The sequence below is a fragment of the Glandiceps talaboti genome, chromosome 17 (genome assembly GCF_964340395.1).
Source record: "Glandiceps talaboti chromosome 17, keGlaTala1.1, whole genome shotgun sequence".
Taxonomy (NCBI): Eukaryota; Metazoa; Hemichordata; class Enteropneusta; family Spengelidae; genus Glandiceps; species Glandiceps talaboti.
In genome coordinates, this window is record NC_135565.1 from 9,609,056 (window position 1) to 9,625,575 (window position 16,520).

The 16,520-nt window shown below is 37.2% G+C and overlaps 1 protein-coding gene across 1 annotated transcript in view; it reads right to left on the reverse strand.

The window, feature by feature from the left end:
• Positions 1-3,049: 3,049 nt before the first annotated feature.
• The window catches only part of LOC144448049 (1-aminocyclopropane-1-carboxylate synthase-like protein 1), a 52,974-nt gene continuing 39,503 nt past the window's right edge, over positions 3,050-16,520 (reverse strand). Inside the window, exons 2-6 of the mRNA XM_078138198.1 lie at positions 6,195-6,336; positions 5,578-5,717; positions 4,884-5,117; positions 4,472-4,547; positions 3,050-3,090 (exon numbers count right to left, since the gene is read on the reverse strand). Coding sequence (XP_077994324.1) covers positions 3,050-3,090; positions 4,472-4,547; positions 4,884-5,117; positions 5,578-5,717; positions 6,195-6,336 — 633 coding nt within the window. The remainder of the gene's footprint in view (positions 3,091-4,471; positions 4,548-4,883; positions 5,118-5,577; positions 5,718-6,194; positions 6,337-16,520) is intronic.

The window sequence follows — 16,520 nt, forward strand, 5'->3', positions numbered from 1 at the left end:
CACCCCCCCCCCCCCCCACTCCACCACCACCACCACAAACAAACAAAATCTCCAATACAGTATACATATATTTAGTAATGACATTTCTACTCACAGTATCAAAATAGTCAGTTCTTGGAATATTTTGACTCTGTGAGTAGAAATTTCATTACATAATATGAACCCGGCATCTATGAACATTCATTCTCGAGGTATACATATGGTTGATGATACAAAACCCAAATTTCTTTGACAAAATAATACGGTTTATTGTGAAGTTATTTGAGTACTTTTTAAGAATTGTTCTTTTATTTTTTCAATTTGTTCTATTTTTAGAAATGAAGTCAGATTTAGAAACTTGAACATTTATTAGTTTGGATGTCAGGTTGATGTACTAAGTCTTCATATGTCATTAATATGCGAGTCCTGCCGAAGTAAAAACATTTTAAGTTGACCCCTAGCCTGTCTTAATTCACTGGATAGGTGAATCTACACTTGTCCTACTACCCATAGTGAAGCAGCGTGGGATAGTAAAATGAGAGCAAATGCAGCAGTCACAGATTCCATGATGGACTGGTATAATGCCCCCCCCCCCCCCTTTATTGTTGAGTGTGGACGTTTGAACACAGTTGTATAGTCTTTTTTGTGATGTAAATTTATCATGACTATACCATTATTTCAGAGGGGTAACATTTCTTGTATGAAGGGTAAGCTTATATTAAATTCATTGTCGCCCTTGCAAATTTAGCTGTTTTATAGTGCGTTGTTATGTTTTAGTAAGCTGTTTGTATTGATAAAATTGAGAGAGGAGTTCTAATATGTCATGTTGTATTTTACATCTTTTGTGCCGAGACACCAGACTTGTCAGAATTCCTTTTGTCAGTTTCTTTGTAACTGCTTGATATATTCAACATGCCCCTATGACATATTCTACCTTGGAGTCATTTTGGAAAGAATTGTCACAAGAGAACATGCTAGATGAGGGAAAATGAAGGCTAGAATGAGATGGCTGTAGATAAAATTGGTTAACAAAACATTATTTAAATGACTTACCAGAAACAAAGTCTGTGGAATATTTTGACTGCTTGTGGTTGCAACCAACTTGTGTCATGAAATACTTGGAATTGACTTTTTCAAGGGTGACTGTAGTACTTGACTATCACAATGGCCCTCCCTTGTCTTAAAGCTGCACTGCTTCTGAACAGCACTCCAAGTGGCCAATCTGAATAATCTTTTGTCTTTTTGATAACCAGTATACTACATATTGCATACAAGGAATTTGAGGACAGGGAATATTGACTGCTTCACTTTTTGTTAATTATTTTACTCTTCACTAAGGAAATAAAGATAGACTGTCTTATTATGCAAATCTTATATGGTCTGTCTGTCTGTTAAATTTAAAGGGGCACAACCTGGATTTATATAAATTTTGGCATAGCTGTTATTGCATATTTACAAGGTACTTGCAGTATTGTACTTACTGAAGCACTTTTTACCTCTACTTGCAATTGACTGAACTCAAACCTTATATTCAGATATAACCTACAATCAATCCGATGACATAATTTATCACGTATCAAAAAATGTTCAGGAAATCCTAGTCTATCTGCTAGACCTCGGGCAAAGCCCTCACTGCAAACTTTGTTCGCTTATGGTATCAGAAAGAAGGCCCGTCCGTCTAGCAGTAAGACTAAGGAAATCCTTACAATGGAATTGACTACTGACAATGCCAGAAGACAACGTCAGAGAAGGTATGCATTGTCTTACTGGAATGTGGTTTTCACTATTTTCACTTGAGTCAAAAATTATAACCTCAGCTTGTGCCACTTTGAGCATTACCCTGGACACTTGAACACGGCAAGGATGTCTATAGAGAATTGTACTGAATGGTGCATAGTTATGGTTCAGTAGTGATACAGACATAGTGATATATATGTGTAACACAATCACAGGGCTGATGGCAGTGGTATTTGGGTGATATTGTACTAGGGGCGTCTAGTTGGGGATAGTGTTCAAATCGAAATGATCACACATATATGTGTAATTTGGCTAAAGGTGATGTGTGGCAGGCGGGGGTGGGGGGTAAACTTGGAAAGTCATGACTAAAGAAATTGGGGTATGTAAGGGTGTTCTTGATGGTGAGGGCAGAACACAACATATTTTGCAGTCTACTTGACATAATGAACCACTCGTTAATATGCAAATGAAGTAAAAAAAAAAGTTATGTTATTTTGCCACAAATGTTTATGCAATCAATCACACTTTCAATAAATGTTTTGAATTATGCAAATCATACCTTTCAGAAACTAAAATTTATTTGCTATACAATCAAAATTGTAAATCAGACATTTATAAAACCAAATTTTTAGTAAGTCAGGACTTGCTACAAGTTAAAAAAAATATACATTTGCTGTAAATCTACCATTTTAAATGAGAAATTTATCCACATCATAAAATCAACTTTTTAGTAAGTCTTGACTTGATTCATATTCAAGAATATAAATTTGCTGTAAATCCACAATTGCACAGTTTTACCCTGATTAATTTCATTATTTCTGGACAAGACCTTTACTTTCAAGAAGTTCAATAGGACTATAGGCATCATAAAATGAAAGTCATGCAATCAGTGGTTTTCAAGTTTCGTCCAAATGAGTGGATTTCTATCGAAGTAGTTGGTCCTTTACAGTGGAAGTCAATGAGGTATCGATCGCTATATAACGTTACATAATCACTTGGTCAAAGTCCATGGGATGTTCCATTATCCTATAGGGGTGTTTTCATGTTTGAAGTATGTTTCTCACCGCATGTGTATGTCAGACATTGGATTTCATTTCATTCAAAATTGTAAAGCACTTTGAGCACGGAGTGGGAAAGCGCTATATAAGAAACCAACATTATTATTATTTCAGTTGTGCATGTTGCCCATCACCAGGAAGTTTTATATTTATAAAATAGAAGTCCTACATTTCTCTAAAATGACCTCTATTAAAACTTTCATGTTTCGACTCTAAACAATATTTTCAAATTCACACGAATTTATTCTGAATAAGACAGGTGGCGTTATAAAAAACTATTTTCTCTTCATCAAAACTGCAGCTATCCTCTTCAAAGCTGAAAATAATATGGAAAGAAAGAAAGAATGATTTATGAAAGAAAAAATGCACAAGCTTAGTTTATACATGGGGTGGGGTAGTTAGTGCTGCATAATAAAAGGGTCCATGAAGTATTCTACATTTGCTACTTATAGAATACTAGACTCTCTCACAGTCCTTGGAGCTTCACATTACTAAAATTAAAGCAATTTATTTTGTATGTACCGATACCACCTATATAACCATACTCGAATATCCTTGTACTGTGTGCCCTTATCAACCCCATATATAGAGATAACCATTCGTTGACGTGGGATTGCGACGCTCCGTGTATTCGTGAAGCCTGAGAGCTCCACAGACTGTGAGAGAGTCTAATAGACTTCATGCATTCATGGTAATACTGACAATCCTAAATGGACACACATTCAGGGGTAGGTAACAAATATTAGTCTAGAGCACGATCGATATAGTAACAAGTACAAATATAAAAGTTGCGGGAAAATTCTACATAGTACCTGGTACAAGTCGTTTAGTTACGAGCAAAGTCTATATTGCGACGAGCACAAAGTCCTGTTTTTCCCACCGTCCATTGCGTATTCAACATGGCGGCAAGTAAGATCAACAATCCTGATGGTAAGAATCAGTCGATTTCTACTACTAAAAATCGAAAATACGTATTCCTATAGCGTGCGTTCTGGGAAGAATTGGTTGGAGGAACAACAGGGAAAATTTCATTGATCGATTCCACCGATTGTGGGAGGAGTTAGCGAAAAACTTTTTCTACCGACGGATGTCCTATTCTAAACACACGTACCTATACCGTATACGAATGCATATACATACGTATTTTGAACCACTGATCTATCAGATTACTGTGGGGTTTGTTAACTGGTTGGTTGTAAATATTGTATGCTTTACTTTTTACATAGAATTTGCAGGCAACATATGGGTTTGTTATTCTGTCTACATAAAATATAGTACTACTGTCAATATTGTACATGCATTCGCATAGCATAGGGACGTGTGTTTAGAATAGGATATCCGTCGGTAGAAAAAGTTTTTCGCTAACTCCTCCAACAAACGGTGGAATCGATCAATGAAATTTTCCCTGTTGTTCCTCCAACCAATTCTTCCCAGAACGCACGCTATAGGAATACGTATTTTCGATTTTTAGTAGTAGAAATCGACAGATTCTTACCATCAGGATTGTCGATCTTACTTGCCGCCATGTTGAATACGCAATGGACGGTGGGAAAAACAGGACTTTGTGTTCGTCGCAATATAGACTTGGTTCGTAACTAACCGACTTGTACCAGGTACTATGTAGAATTTTCCCGCAACTTTTATATTTGTACTTGTTACTATATCGATCGTGCTCTAGACTAATATTTGTTACCTACCCCTGACATTGCATCTTGGGTAGTTGTCAATTGGTGCTTCATTTACATATTCGGTAGGGTTTCTTTTGTTCCTATTCTATAGTATGCAAAAGAATGCCTGAGAGTAGAAGTAATGAACACCCTATCAAATATGTAAATGAAATACCAGTTATTTTCTTATGTCTGGAACAAAAAATTGCAACAAAGCTGGTTTTGTATTCCCTTCTTAGACAACTGTATGCTAATTATTTTTGTAAGTTTTAAAGAATGCCCATACTCCTGTGTTAGTCTTCTGGTAAGTTTATTTACAATATGCGATCATTTTTCACAATTTATTCATCACAATCATGCGATACATTGATCAAATCTTGTCTCCTATGTTTCCAAGACAACAAACATGTACCAGGAGTTCGAGGCATTAATTTACAATTACCCTAGAAACCATTTTCGTAACCACTTCTCCCTCCCTCCCCCTCCATGTGCTAAGAAGTCTTTCAGTTACACCATACAAACCTCTGTCTTGCCAATCTCTTGGTATAGTAAATACCATTCTAAACCAGCCAGGTTCACTGCAAAAGAATCCCTTGCCTGCTGGAATGTAGACACCACAATCTAGGAACTCCTGGTATAACAATAACTCATTCTCAAATGTTAGGGGAGATATGTACTATGTAGACAAAACCAACAGAGTATTATTAATTAAGCAAGACATCTAAATATACAGTAACATCTTCACAAGCACTAATAGTAATGAAATTCCTACTCCTGAAGTGAATCCCAAATGTTTGCCGACATCTCGTCAGGATCGTCAGGGGTGTACTACAATGGACTAATTATGAGTTTAACAGTTGGTCTGAGGACTCAGTGTTTTAACAGTTTGCCTAAGGACTTTGTATTTTAACAGTTTGCCTGAGGACTCAGTGTTTTAAAATTTGACCTGAAAACTACAAAAATGTTTCAACTTCTGACCTGGGGATTTCGCCCGAGGACTGCAGGGTGGTTTTTCTTCTTCAAAATCTGACCAAAAACTGAAGCATTTCAACATTCAACCTGTGTAAATAGACACCAGAATAACTAACTTTTATGAAGATTGCATCTATAATATTATTAATGATTTATCTAATTACCTGTCGAAGGTCAATCCAGATGAAGATAGCTGCTGGTCTCACCAGATGTGGTATCCCTAGCTTAGTCAGTTCCTGTGACATGAACTTATGAGACTCCTTAAGTCGCTGACAATTTGTTAACATGAAGTTGGTCATCCATTCTGAAAGCATATACAGACACTGTCATGATTGGTGTTACATACATACTGATATAATTGATATCAAAATGTCAAAACAAACAAATACACACAACTATTTGCTCTTTGACACTACCTACATGTAGCCCAGATCTGTCAGGCTTGTCATATTGTTCCTATCTCTACTGAGAAGCTCTCTACACCAAGCCAACTAGGGAGTGGTGTACTCGTCACATCACTATACATAAACACTTGAGATTGTTTGATTATAACATAGCGGTATGATTACTAACTCAAGTACTCAAAGACATTTAACATTGTGCATGCGTATCAATTGACTGCATTCATGTCGCCATCTAAACTGGAGAATGATTTTTGGTGTAAAATGGGTCTAAAAATAAATGGATTCTGGGGTTGTCAACTTTGGATACACTCCCCTGCCAGAACTGGCCATGGGTCTAGTGGTTTTGAATAAAAACACTGTAAATCATAAATATATACCTTCATCAGCCAGTAGTTGGTTTAGAGTCACCTGTGTAGGACTTGATGCACAGAAAAAGAAAGCTATTTTTCCAAGTGCTGAAATTACTTGTTTATTCCAGGAATAAATTGCACCACATCTTAATCCAGACATACAAAAATCCTGTAACCCAATTGAGAAACATTACATTATGTATCACTCTCCCAATATGGGTGTTTGCACCTAAGGATCTGGATCAGTGGTTACACACGTCTAGAGGTGAGGATGACAGAGATGTATATGAGGGCCTGGATTCTAAGATAGGTGACATGAGCCTTAAAAAGACAACAAGTCATTGAGAATAACATAGCTATGATTGTGTTCTAAGGAACTGGCAGTTTATGTTGTCATTTTCTTGATATCACTACTCTGATCACATGAAACATGAAAACTGCAGCCATATCGGATTGTATCAAAACGAAAATGGATATGCACATGTATGTCATAGAACACTGTGCTAATACCAACTTTGAATGAGATCTGTTCAAGCATGTCTGAGTTATGGCTTTGGACAGGGAAAATTTGCAAACAAAACGGCTGCTAGGCAGCCATATTGGATCGTATCATGAAACAAATTGACATGCATATGTATGTCATAGTATGTTGCCCCTGTGCCAAGTTAGAAAAAAATCGGTCCAGGCATCTCCAAGAAACAGCTGCGGACGGACGGACAGACAGATGGAACCCAATCCATAAGTCCCGTCCCAGATTTCGTCCGGCGGGGATGAATTAATCAATTTTACAAGAAATATCACAATTAGCACTCTAGAAATAACAGTAACAAAGTAACCTTCACATGCCAGTTAATTTGCATACATCATTTACGTCAACACCTTGGATGAAGACCATCGACTGAGTTGATGTAAACATCAATAAAACTTGTGACAATTCCTCAGACTTGACTTTGCTGATCAATGACGTAGAATGCCTGCCAATATTCGAAAATGTCAGACTGCAATGACTATATGCAATACTGCAATGACTATATGCAATGACTATATGCAATACTGCAATGACTATATGCAATGACTACATGCAATACTGCAATGACTACATGCAATGACTATATGCAATACTGCAATGACTATATGCAATGACTATATGCAATACTGCAAAGACTATATGCAATACTGCAATGACTACATGCAATACTGCAATGACTACATGCAATGACTACATGCAATACTGCAATGACTGCATGCAATGACTATATGCAATACTGCAATGACTACATGCAATACTACAATGACTACATGCAATGACTACATGCAATACTGTGATGACTACATGCAATGACTATATGCAATACTGCAATGACTACATGCAATGACTATATGCAATACTGCAATGACTACATGCAATGACTACATGCAATACTGCAATGACTACATGTAATGACTACATGCAATACTGCAATGATTATATGCAATACTGCAATGACTACATGCAATGACTATATGCAATACTGCAATGACTACATGTAATGACTACATGCAATACTGCAATGACTACATGCAATACCGCAATGACTACATGCAATGACTATATGCAATACTGCAATGACTACATGCAATACTGCAATGACTACATGCAATGACTATATGCAATACTGCAATGACTACATGCAATACTACATACAATACTGTGATGACTACATGCAATACTGCAATGACTACATGCAATGACTACATACAATACCGCAATGACTACATGCAATACTACATGCAATACTGCAATGACTACATGCAATACTACATACAATACTGTGATGACTACATGCAATACTGCAATGACTACATGCAATGACTACATACAATACCGCAATGACTACATGCAATACTACATGCAATACTGCAATGACTACATGCAATACTACATACAATACTGTGATGACTACATGCAATACTGCAATGACTACATGCAATGACTACATGCACTACTGTGATGACTACATGCAATGACTACATGCAATACTGCAATGACTACATGCAATGACTACATACAATACCGCAATGACTACATGCAATACTACATGCAATACTGCAATGACTACATGCAATACCGCAATGACTACATGCAATACTGCAATGACTACATACAATACCGCAATGACTACATGTAATGACTACATGCAATACCGCAATGACTACATGCAATACTACATGCAATACTGCAATGACTACATGCAATACCGCAATGACTACATGCAATGACTACATACAATACTGTGATGACTACATGCAATACTGCAATGACTACATGCAATGACTACATGCAATACCGCAATGACTACATGCAATACTACATACAATACTGTGATGACTACATGCAATACTGCAATGACTACATGCAATGACTACATACAATACCGCAATGACTACATGCAATACTACATGCAATACTGCAATGACTACATGCAATACTGCAATGACTACATGCAATGACTACATGCAATACTGCAATGACTACATGCAATGACTACATGGATTACTACGATGACTACATGCAATGACTACATGCAATACCGCAATGACTACAAGCAACACTACAATGACTACATGCAATGGCAACATGCAATACTGCAATGACTATATGCAATACTACAATGACTATATGCAATACTACAATGACTATATGCAATACTGCAATGACTGCATGCAATGACTACGTGCAATACTGCAATGACTACATGCAATGACTACATGCAATACTGCAAAGACTGCATGCAATACCGCAATGACTACGTGCAATGACTACATGCAATACTGCAAAGACTGCATGCAATGACTATATGCAATACTGCAATGACTACATGCAATACTGCAAAGACTGCATGCAATGACTATATGCAATACTGCAATGACTACATGCAATACCGCAATGACTACGTGCAATACTGCAATGACTGCATGCAATGACTATATGCAATACTGCAATGACTACATGCAATGACTATATGCAATACTGCAATGACTACATGCAATACCGCAATGACTACATGCAATACTACATACAATACTACGATGACTATATGCAATGACTGCATACAATACTGCAATGACTATATGCAATGACTACATACAATACTACGATGACTACATGCAATACTGCAATGACTATATGCAATGACTACGTGCAATACTGCAATGACTACATGCAATGACTACATACAATACCGCAATGACTACATGCAATACTACATGCAATACTGCAATGACTACATGCAATACTACATACAATACTGTGATGACTACATGCAATACTGCAATGACTACATGCAATGACTACATACAATACCGCAATGACTACATGCAATACTACATGCAATACTGCAATGACTACATGCAATACTACATACAATACTGTGATGACTACATGCAATACTGCAATGACTACATGCAATGACTACATGCACTACTGTGATGACTACATGCAATGACTACATGCAATACTGCAATGACTACATGCAATGACTACATACAATACCGCAATGACTACATGCAATACTACATGCAATACTGCAATGACTACATGCAATACCGCAATGACTACATGCAATACTGCAATGACTACATACAATACCGCAATGACTACATGTAATGACTACATGCAATACCGCAATGACTACATGCAATACTACATGCAATACTGCAATGACTACATGCAATACCGCAATGACTACATGCAATGACTACATACAATACTGTGATGACTACATGCAATACTGCAATGACTACATGCAATGACTACATGCAATACCGCAATGACTACATGCAATACTACATACAATACTGTGATGACTACATGCAATACTGCAATGACTACATGCAATGACTACATACAATACCGCAATGACTACATGCAATACTACATGCAATACTGCAATGACTACATGCAATACTGCAATGACTACATGCAATGACTACATGCAATACTGCAATGACTACATGCAATGACTACATGGATTACTACGATGACTACATGCAATGACTACATGCAATACCGCAATGACTACAAGCAACACTACAATGACTACATGCAATGGCAACATGCAATACTGCAATGACTATATGCAATACTACAATGACTATATGCAATACTACAATGACTATATGCAATACTGCAATGACTGCATGCAATGACTACGTGCAATACTGCAATGACTACATGCAATGACTACATGCAATACTGCAAAGACTGCATGCAATACCGCAATGACTACGTGCAATGACTACATGCAATACTGCAAAGACTGCATGCAATGACTATATGCAATACTGCAATGACTACATGCAATACTGCAAAGACTGCATGCAATGACTATATGCAATACTGCAATGACTACATGCAATACCGCAATGACTACGTGCAATACTGCAATGACTGCATGCAATGACTATATGCAATACTGCAATGACTACATGCAATGACTATATGCAATACTGCAATGACTACATGCAATACCGCAATGACTACATGCAATACTACATACAATACTACGATGACTATATGCAATGACTGCATACAATACTGCAATGACTATATGCAATGACTACATACAATACTACGATGACTACATGCAATACTGCAATGACTATATGCAATGACTACGTGCAATACTGCAATGACTACATGCAATGACTACGTGCAATACTGCAATGACTACATGCAATACTGCAATGACTACATGCAATGACTACGTGCAATACTGCAATGACTACATGCAATACTGCAATGACTACATGCAATACTACAATGACTACATGCAATGACTATATGCAATACTGCAATGACTACATGCAATACTGCAAAGACTGCATGCAATGACTATATGCAATACTGCAATGACTACATGCAATACCGCAATGACTACGTGCAATACTGCAATGACTACATGCAATACTGCAAAGACTGCATGCAATGACTATATGCAATACTGCAATGACTACATGCAATACCGCAATGACTACGTGCAATACTGCAATGACTACATGCAATGACTACATGCAATACTGCAATGACTGCATGCAATGACTACATGCAATACTGCAATGACTGCATGCAATGACTATATGCAATACTGCAATGACTACATGCAATACCGCAATGACTACATGCAATGACTACATGCAATACTACGATGACTACATGCAATGACTACATGCAATGACTACGTGCAATGACTACATGCAATGACTACATGCAATGACTGCATGCAATGACTACATGCAATGACTACGTGCAATACTGCAATGACTGCATGCAATGACTACATGCAATACTGCAATGACTGCATGCAATGACTACATGCAATACTGCAATGACTGCATGCAATGACTATATGCAATACTGCAATGACTACATGCAATACCGCAATGACTACATGCAATGACTACATGCAATACTACGATGACTACATGCAATGACTACATGCAATGACTACATGCAATACTGTGATGACTACATGCAATGACTACATGCAATACCGCAATGACTACATGCAATACCGCAATGACTACATGCAATGACTACATACAATACTACGATGACTATATGCAATGACTACATACAATACTGTGATGACTACATGCAATGACTACATGCAATACTGCAATGACTACATGCAATGACTACATGCAATACTGCAATGACTACGTGCAATGACTACATGTAATACTACAATGACTACATACAATACTGCAATGACTATATGCAGCGCAATGACTACATACAATACTACGATGACTACATGCAATGACTACATGTAATACTGCAATGACTACATGCAATACTGCAATGACTACATGCAGCGCAATGACTACATACAATACTGCAATGACTATATGCAGCGCACTGACTACATACAATACTGCAATGACTACATGCAATGACTACATGCAATACTGCAATGACTACATGCAATGACTACATGCAATACTGTGATGACTACATGCAATAATGCAATGACTACATGTAATACTGTGATGACTACATGCACATGCAATATACCGCAATGACTACATGCAATACTGCAATGACTGCATGCAATGACTACATGTAATACTGTGATGACTACATGCAATACTGCAATGACTACATGTAATGACTACATGCAATACTGCAATGACTACATGCAATGACTACATGCAATACTGCAATGTCTACGTGCAATGACTACATGCAATACTGTGATGACTACATGCAATGATTACATGCAATACTGCAATGACTACATGCAATGACTACATGGATTACTACGATGACTACATGCAATGACTACATGCAATACCGCAATGACTACATGAAATGACTACATGCAATACTGTGATGACTACATGCAATACTGCAATGACTACATGAAATGACTACATGCAATACTGTGATGACTACATGCAATACTGTGATGACTACATGCAATACTGCAATGACTACATGGATTACTACGATGACTACATGCAATGACTACATGCAATACTGTGGTGACTACATGTACATGGAATGACTACATGCAATACCGCAATGACTACATGCAATACTGCAATGACTACATGCAATGACTACATGCAATACTGCAATGACTACATGCAATACCGCAATGACTACATGCAATGACTACATGGATTACTACGATGACTACATGCAATACTGTGATGACTACATGCAATGACTACATGCAATACTGCAATGACTACATGCAATGACTACATGCAATACTGCAATGACTACATGCAATACTGCAATGACTACATGCAATACTGCAATGACTACATGCAATACCGCAATGACTACATGCAATGACTACATGCAATACTGCAATGACTACATGCAATACCGCAATGACTACATGCAATGACTACATGCAATACCGCAATGACTACATGCAATACTGCAATGACTACATGCAATGACTACATGCAATGACTACATGCAATACTGTGATGACTACATGCAATACCGCAATGACTACATGCAATACTGCAATGACTACGTGCAATACCGCAATGACTACATGCAATACTGCAATGACTACATGCAATGACTATATGCAATACTGTGATGACTACATGCAATGACTACATGCAATACTGCAATGACTACATGCAATACTGTGATGACTACATGCAATGACTACATGCAATACTGCAATGACTGCATGCAATACTACAATGACTACATGCAATGACTGCAATGACTACATGCAATACTGTGATGACTACATGCAATGACTACATGCAATACTGCAATGACTACATGCAATGACTACATGCAATACTGCAATGACTACATGCAATACTGCAATGACTACATGCAATACTACAATGACTACATGCAATACTGTGATGACTACATGCAATACTGCAATGACTACATGCAATACTGCAATGACTACATGCAATGACTACATGCAATGACTACATGGATTACCACGATGACTACATGCAATGACTACATGCAATACTGTGATGACTACATGCAATGACTACACTTTTTGTCGAATTGCAATGCATTAATGCGAGTATTAATATGAACTTGGCAAGACAAGCTAGGGAGTAAAGACTAACCCTTACCCACAATAATACACCAGACATGTACTGCTACTTGAGCACCAGTCATGATATATGAGCACTGTGAGTATCTTCGTCAGCTCCTGTGTTAGTCCTGCTTGCAGACGGTGCACGGGTCTAGATTACTAACATGACCCTCAAGGGATAGGGAGGGACGACTTACTTGGTATGCAAGCAGGACTATACTCCTGTGTCTGCTCCAGTCATGAGCTTTAGCAGTTCTCACGGTCATGCACTGTCTCGTGAAAGTAAATGTCAATGTGTATCTAAAGGTACCAAAAGTGGTAAATCCAGAGCTAACAACGGTCATGATATTTTGTACGGTTGACAACAAATTTGGTGTTGGAAATGCAGTTTATAGCTGGATTTCTAGTTGCCTGCTAGGTTTGTTTTATGTGCAGTGCTCACGTGATACAACAAGCAAAAATATGACTGTTCGTGAAAAATATGCCTTCATATATGCAGGGTTCAACGAAACGAACACTAAGACGACGTACAGTCGAACCTATACACCCCCCATCCCCACATTTCTGGCATGTAATGCAATACACTACGTTAGTAAGTACTACAAGTAGATCTACTCGTAACAACCACACTGGTTTTTAGGGCCAAAACATGATTAGTATTAATGAATCGGCTAGACTGTCAACAGTCGTTCATGCCTTTTTGCTACATTTTTATCTAAAACTAAAGTCTTTGCCTGGATCCGATCCGACAGGTATCTGAAGGTACCAAAAGTGGTAAAGTGCTCGGTAAAGTGCTCGATCGAGCACTTTGCTAAAAACAGCGAAGTGCGCGTATGGCGCCTCCAACGCCCAGTCTCAATTCTAGCCTCCATTTTGACAGCTGTCCGAAGACGTCAAATAACGCACTCACAGTCGAAAACTTCGAATATTTCAGGAAGAAGAAACATTTTGTTCGGCGTGCGTCACAGACTTCATACTGGAGATTTAATGGCAGTGACATTTGTAACATGACAAGAAATAATATAAAGGAAAACTGAATTTCTTGGTGTGCACGTGTGGGTTTTTTAACTTGAGTGTGTGTCTAGATGCGAGAGCGAAGATTTTTCTTGATCGTTGAACACGAAAATAAAGTCTGGGTGTAAGTTTATATCATGTTCACTATATTTCTATTGAATAGATTCACTTCTTTCAGTATTATCAGATCGTTAATAGATGACAAAAAATATTGCTATCGAAAACATAAGTTCGAAAACATTCGTGTGAACAATTTTAATTAACGCTTCATTGCTGTTAATATTTTGATAGAAATCTATAAATAACCCGTTACTATTATGTATGTATGTATGTATGTATGTATGTATGTATGTATGTATGTATGTATGTATGTATGTATGTATGTATGTATGTATGTATGTGTGTATGTATGTATGTGTGTGTGTATGTATGTGTGTGTGTGTATGTATGTATGTATGTATGTATGTATGTATGTATGTATGTATGTATGTATGCATGTATGTATGTATGTATGTATGTATGTATGTGTGTGTGTGTGTGTGTGTGTATGTATGTATGTATGTATGTATGTATGTATGCATGCATGTATGTATGTATGTATGTATGTATGCATGCATGCATGTATGTATGTATGTATGTATGTATGTATGTATGTATGTATGTATGTATGTATGTATGTATGTATGTATGTATGTATGTATGCAAGTATGTATGTATGTATGTATGTATGTATGTATGTATGTATGTATGTATGTATGCAAGTATGTATGTATGTATGTATGTATGTATGTATGTATGTATGTATGTATGTATGCAAGTATGTATGTATGTATGTATGTATGTATGTATGTATGTATGTATGTATGTATGTATGTATGTATGTATGTATGTATGTATGTATGTATGTATGTATGTATGCATGCAAGTATGTATGTATGTATGTATGTATGTATGTATGTATGTATGTATGTATGTATGTATGTATGTATGTATGTTTGTATGTATGTATGTATGTTTGTACCGTATCATCATATGGACGCGTCCCCGGGATGCGTCCTATTTGTTTGACAAAGGTTGCTTGCACACAGTGTCACAATCTCGTAAATTGCAAGGCCATTTATCTTATATATCAATCTACAACATGCTCAACAAGTGTTAGTTCCTGTCATGTGATGAACAAATTACATGATCTCGTTGCAATATTGATCTCATACTGAAAACGTTTACGGAATAAGTGTCATCACAAGACAAGCGTCAAGAAGGTAATGACTCTCATTTATAGTTTTTCCAAATCATCGCCATTGAAATAAGAGCCCGTATCGTCAGGACAGCTGATTAGATAATGCTAACGTAGCATGGGTACATTTTAATGAAGACTGTGCTTCATCATCACCATGACTTACTTACGGAACGAAGACAATTGAAGGAGAGGTATAGTACATGTCTAATGTTTTCAATCAATGTTCATGTTAGGCCAAGTTTGTAGTCATCATCATCATTAGATAATGATAAGTGTTTCAAAACGAATTAAAAATGTCTGCCCACCCAGGGATAAGTTTGTTAAACCAACACTTTAATAACCATCAAAACCTAAACTGTTACTATAGCCAAGTAGGGCGCCCTCTACTGGTGGATGTACACAGTTTTAATGAAATGGTGTTCCCCATTGACTTCCCCGTCAGCACTAACAACTTTTATATATTTATACATTTTTATTTTTTTATTTGGTCGGGTCAAAACCGAAATATATCTCAATATTCCG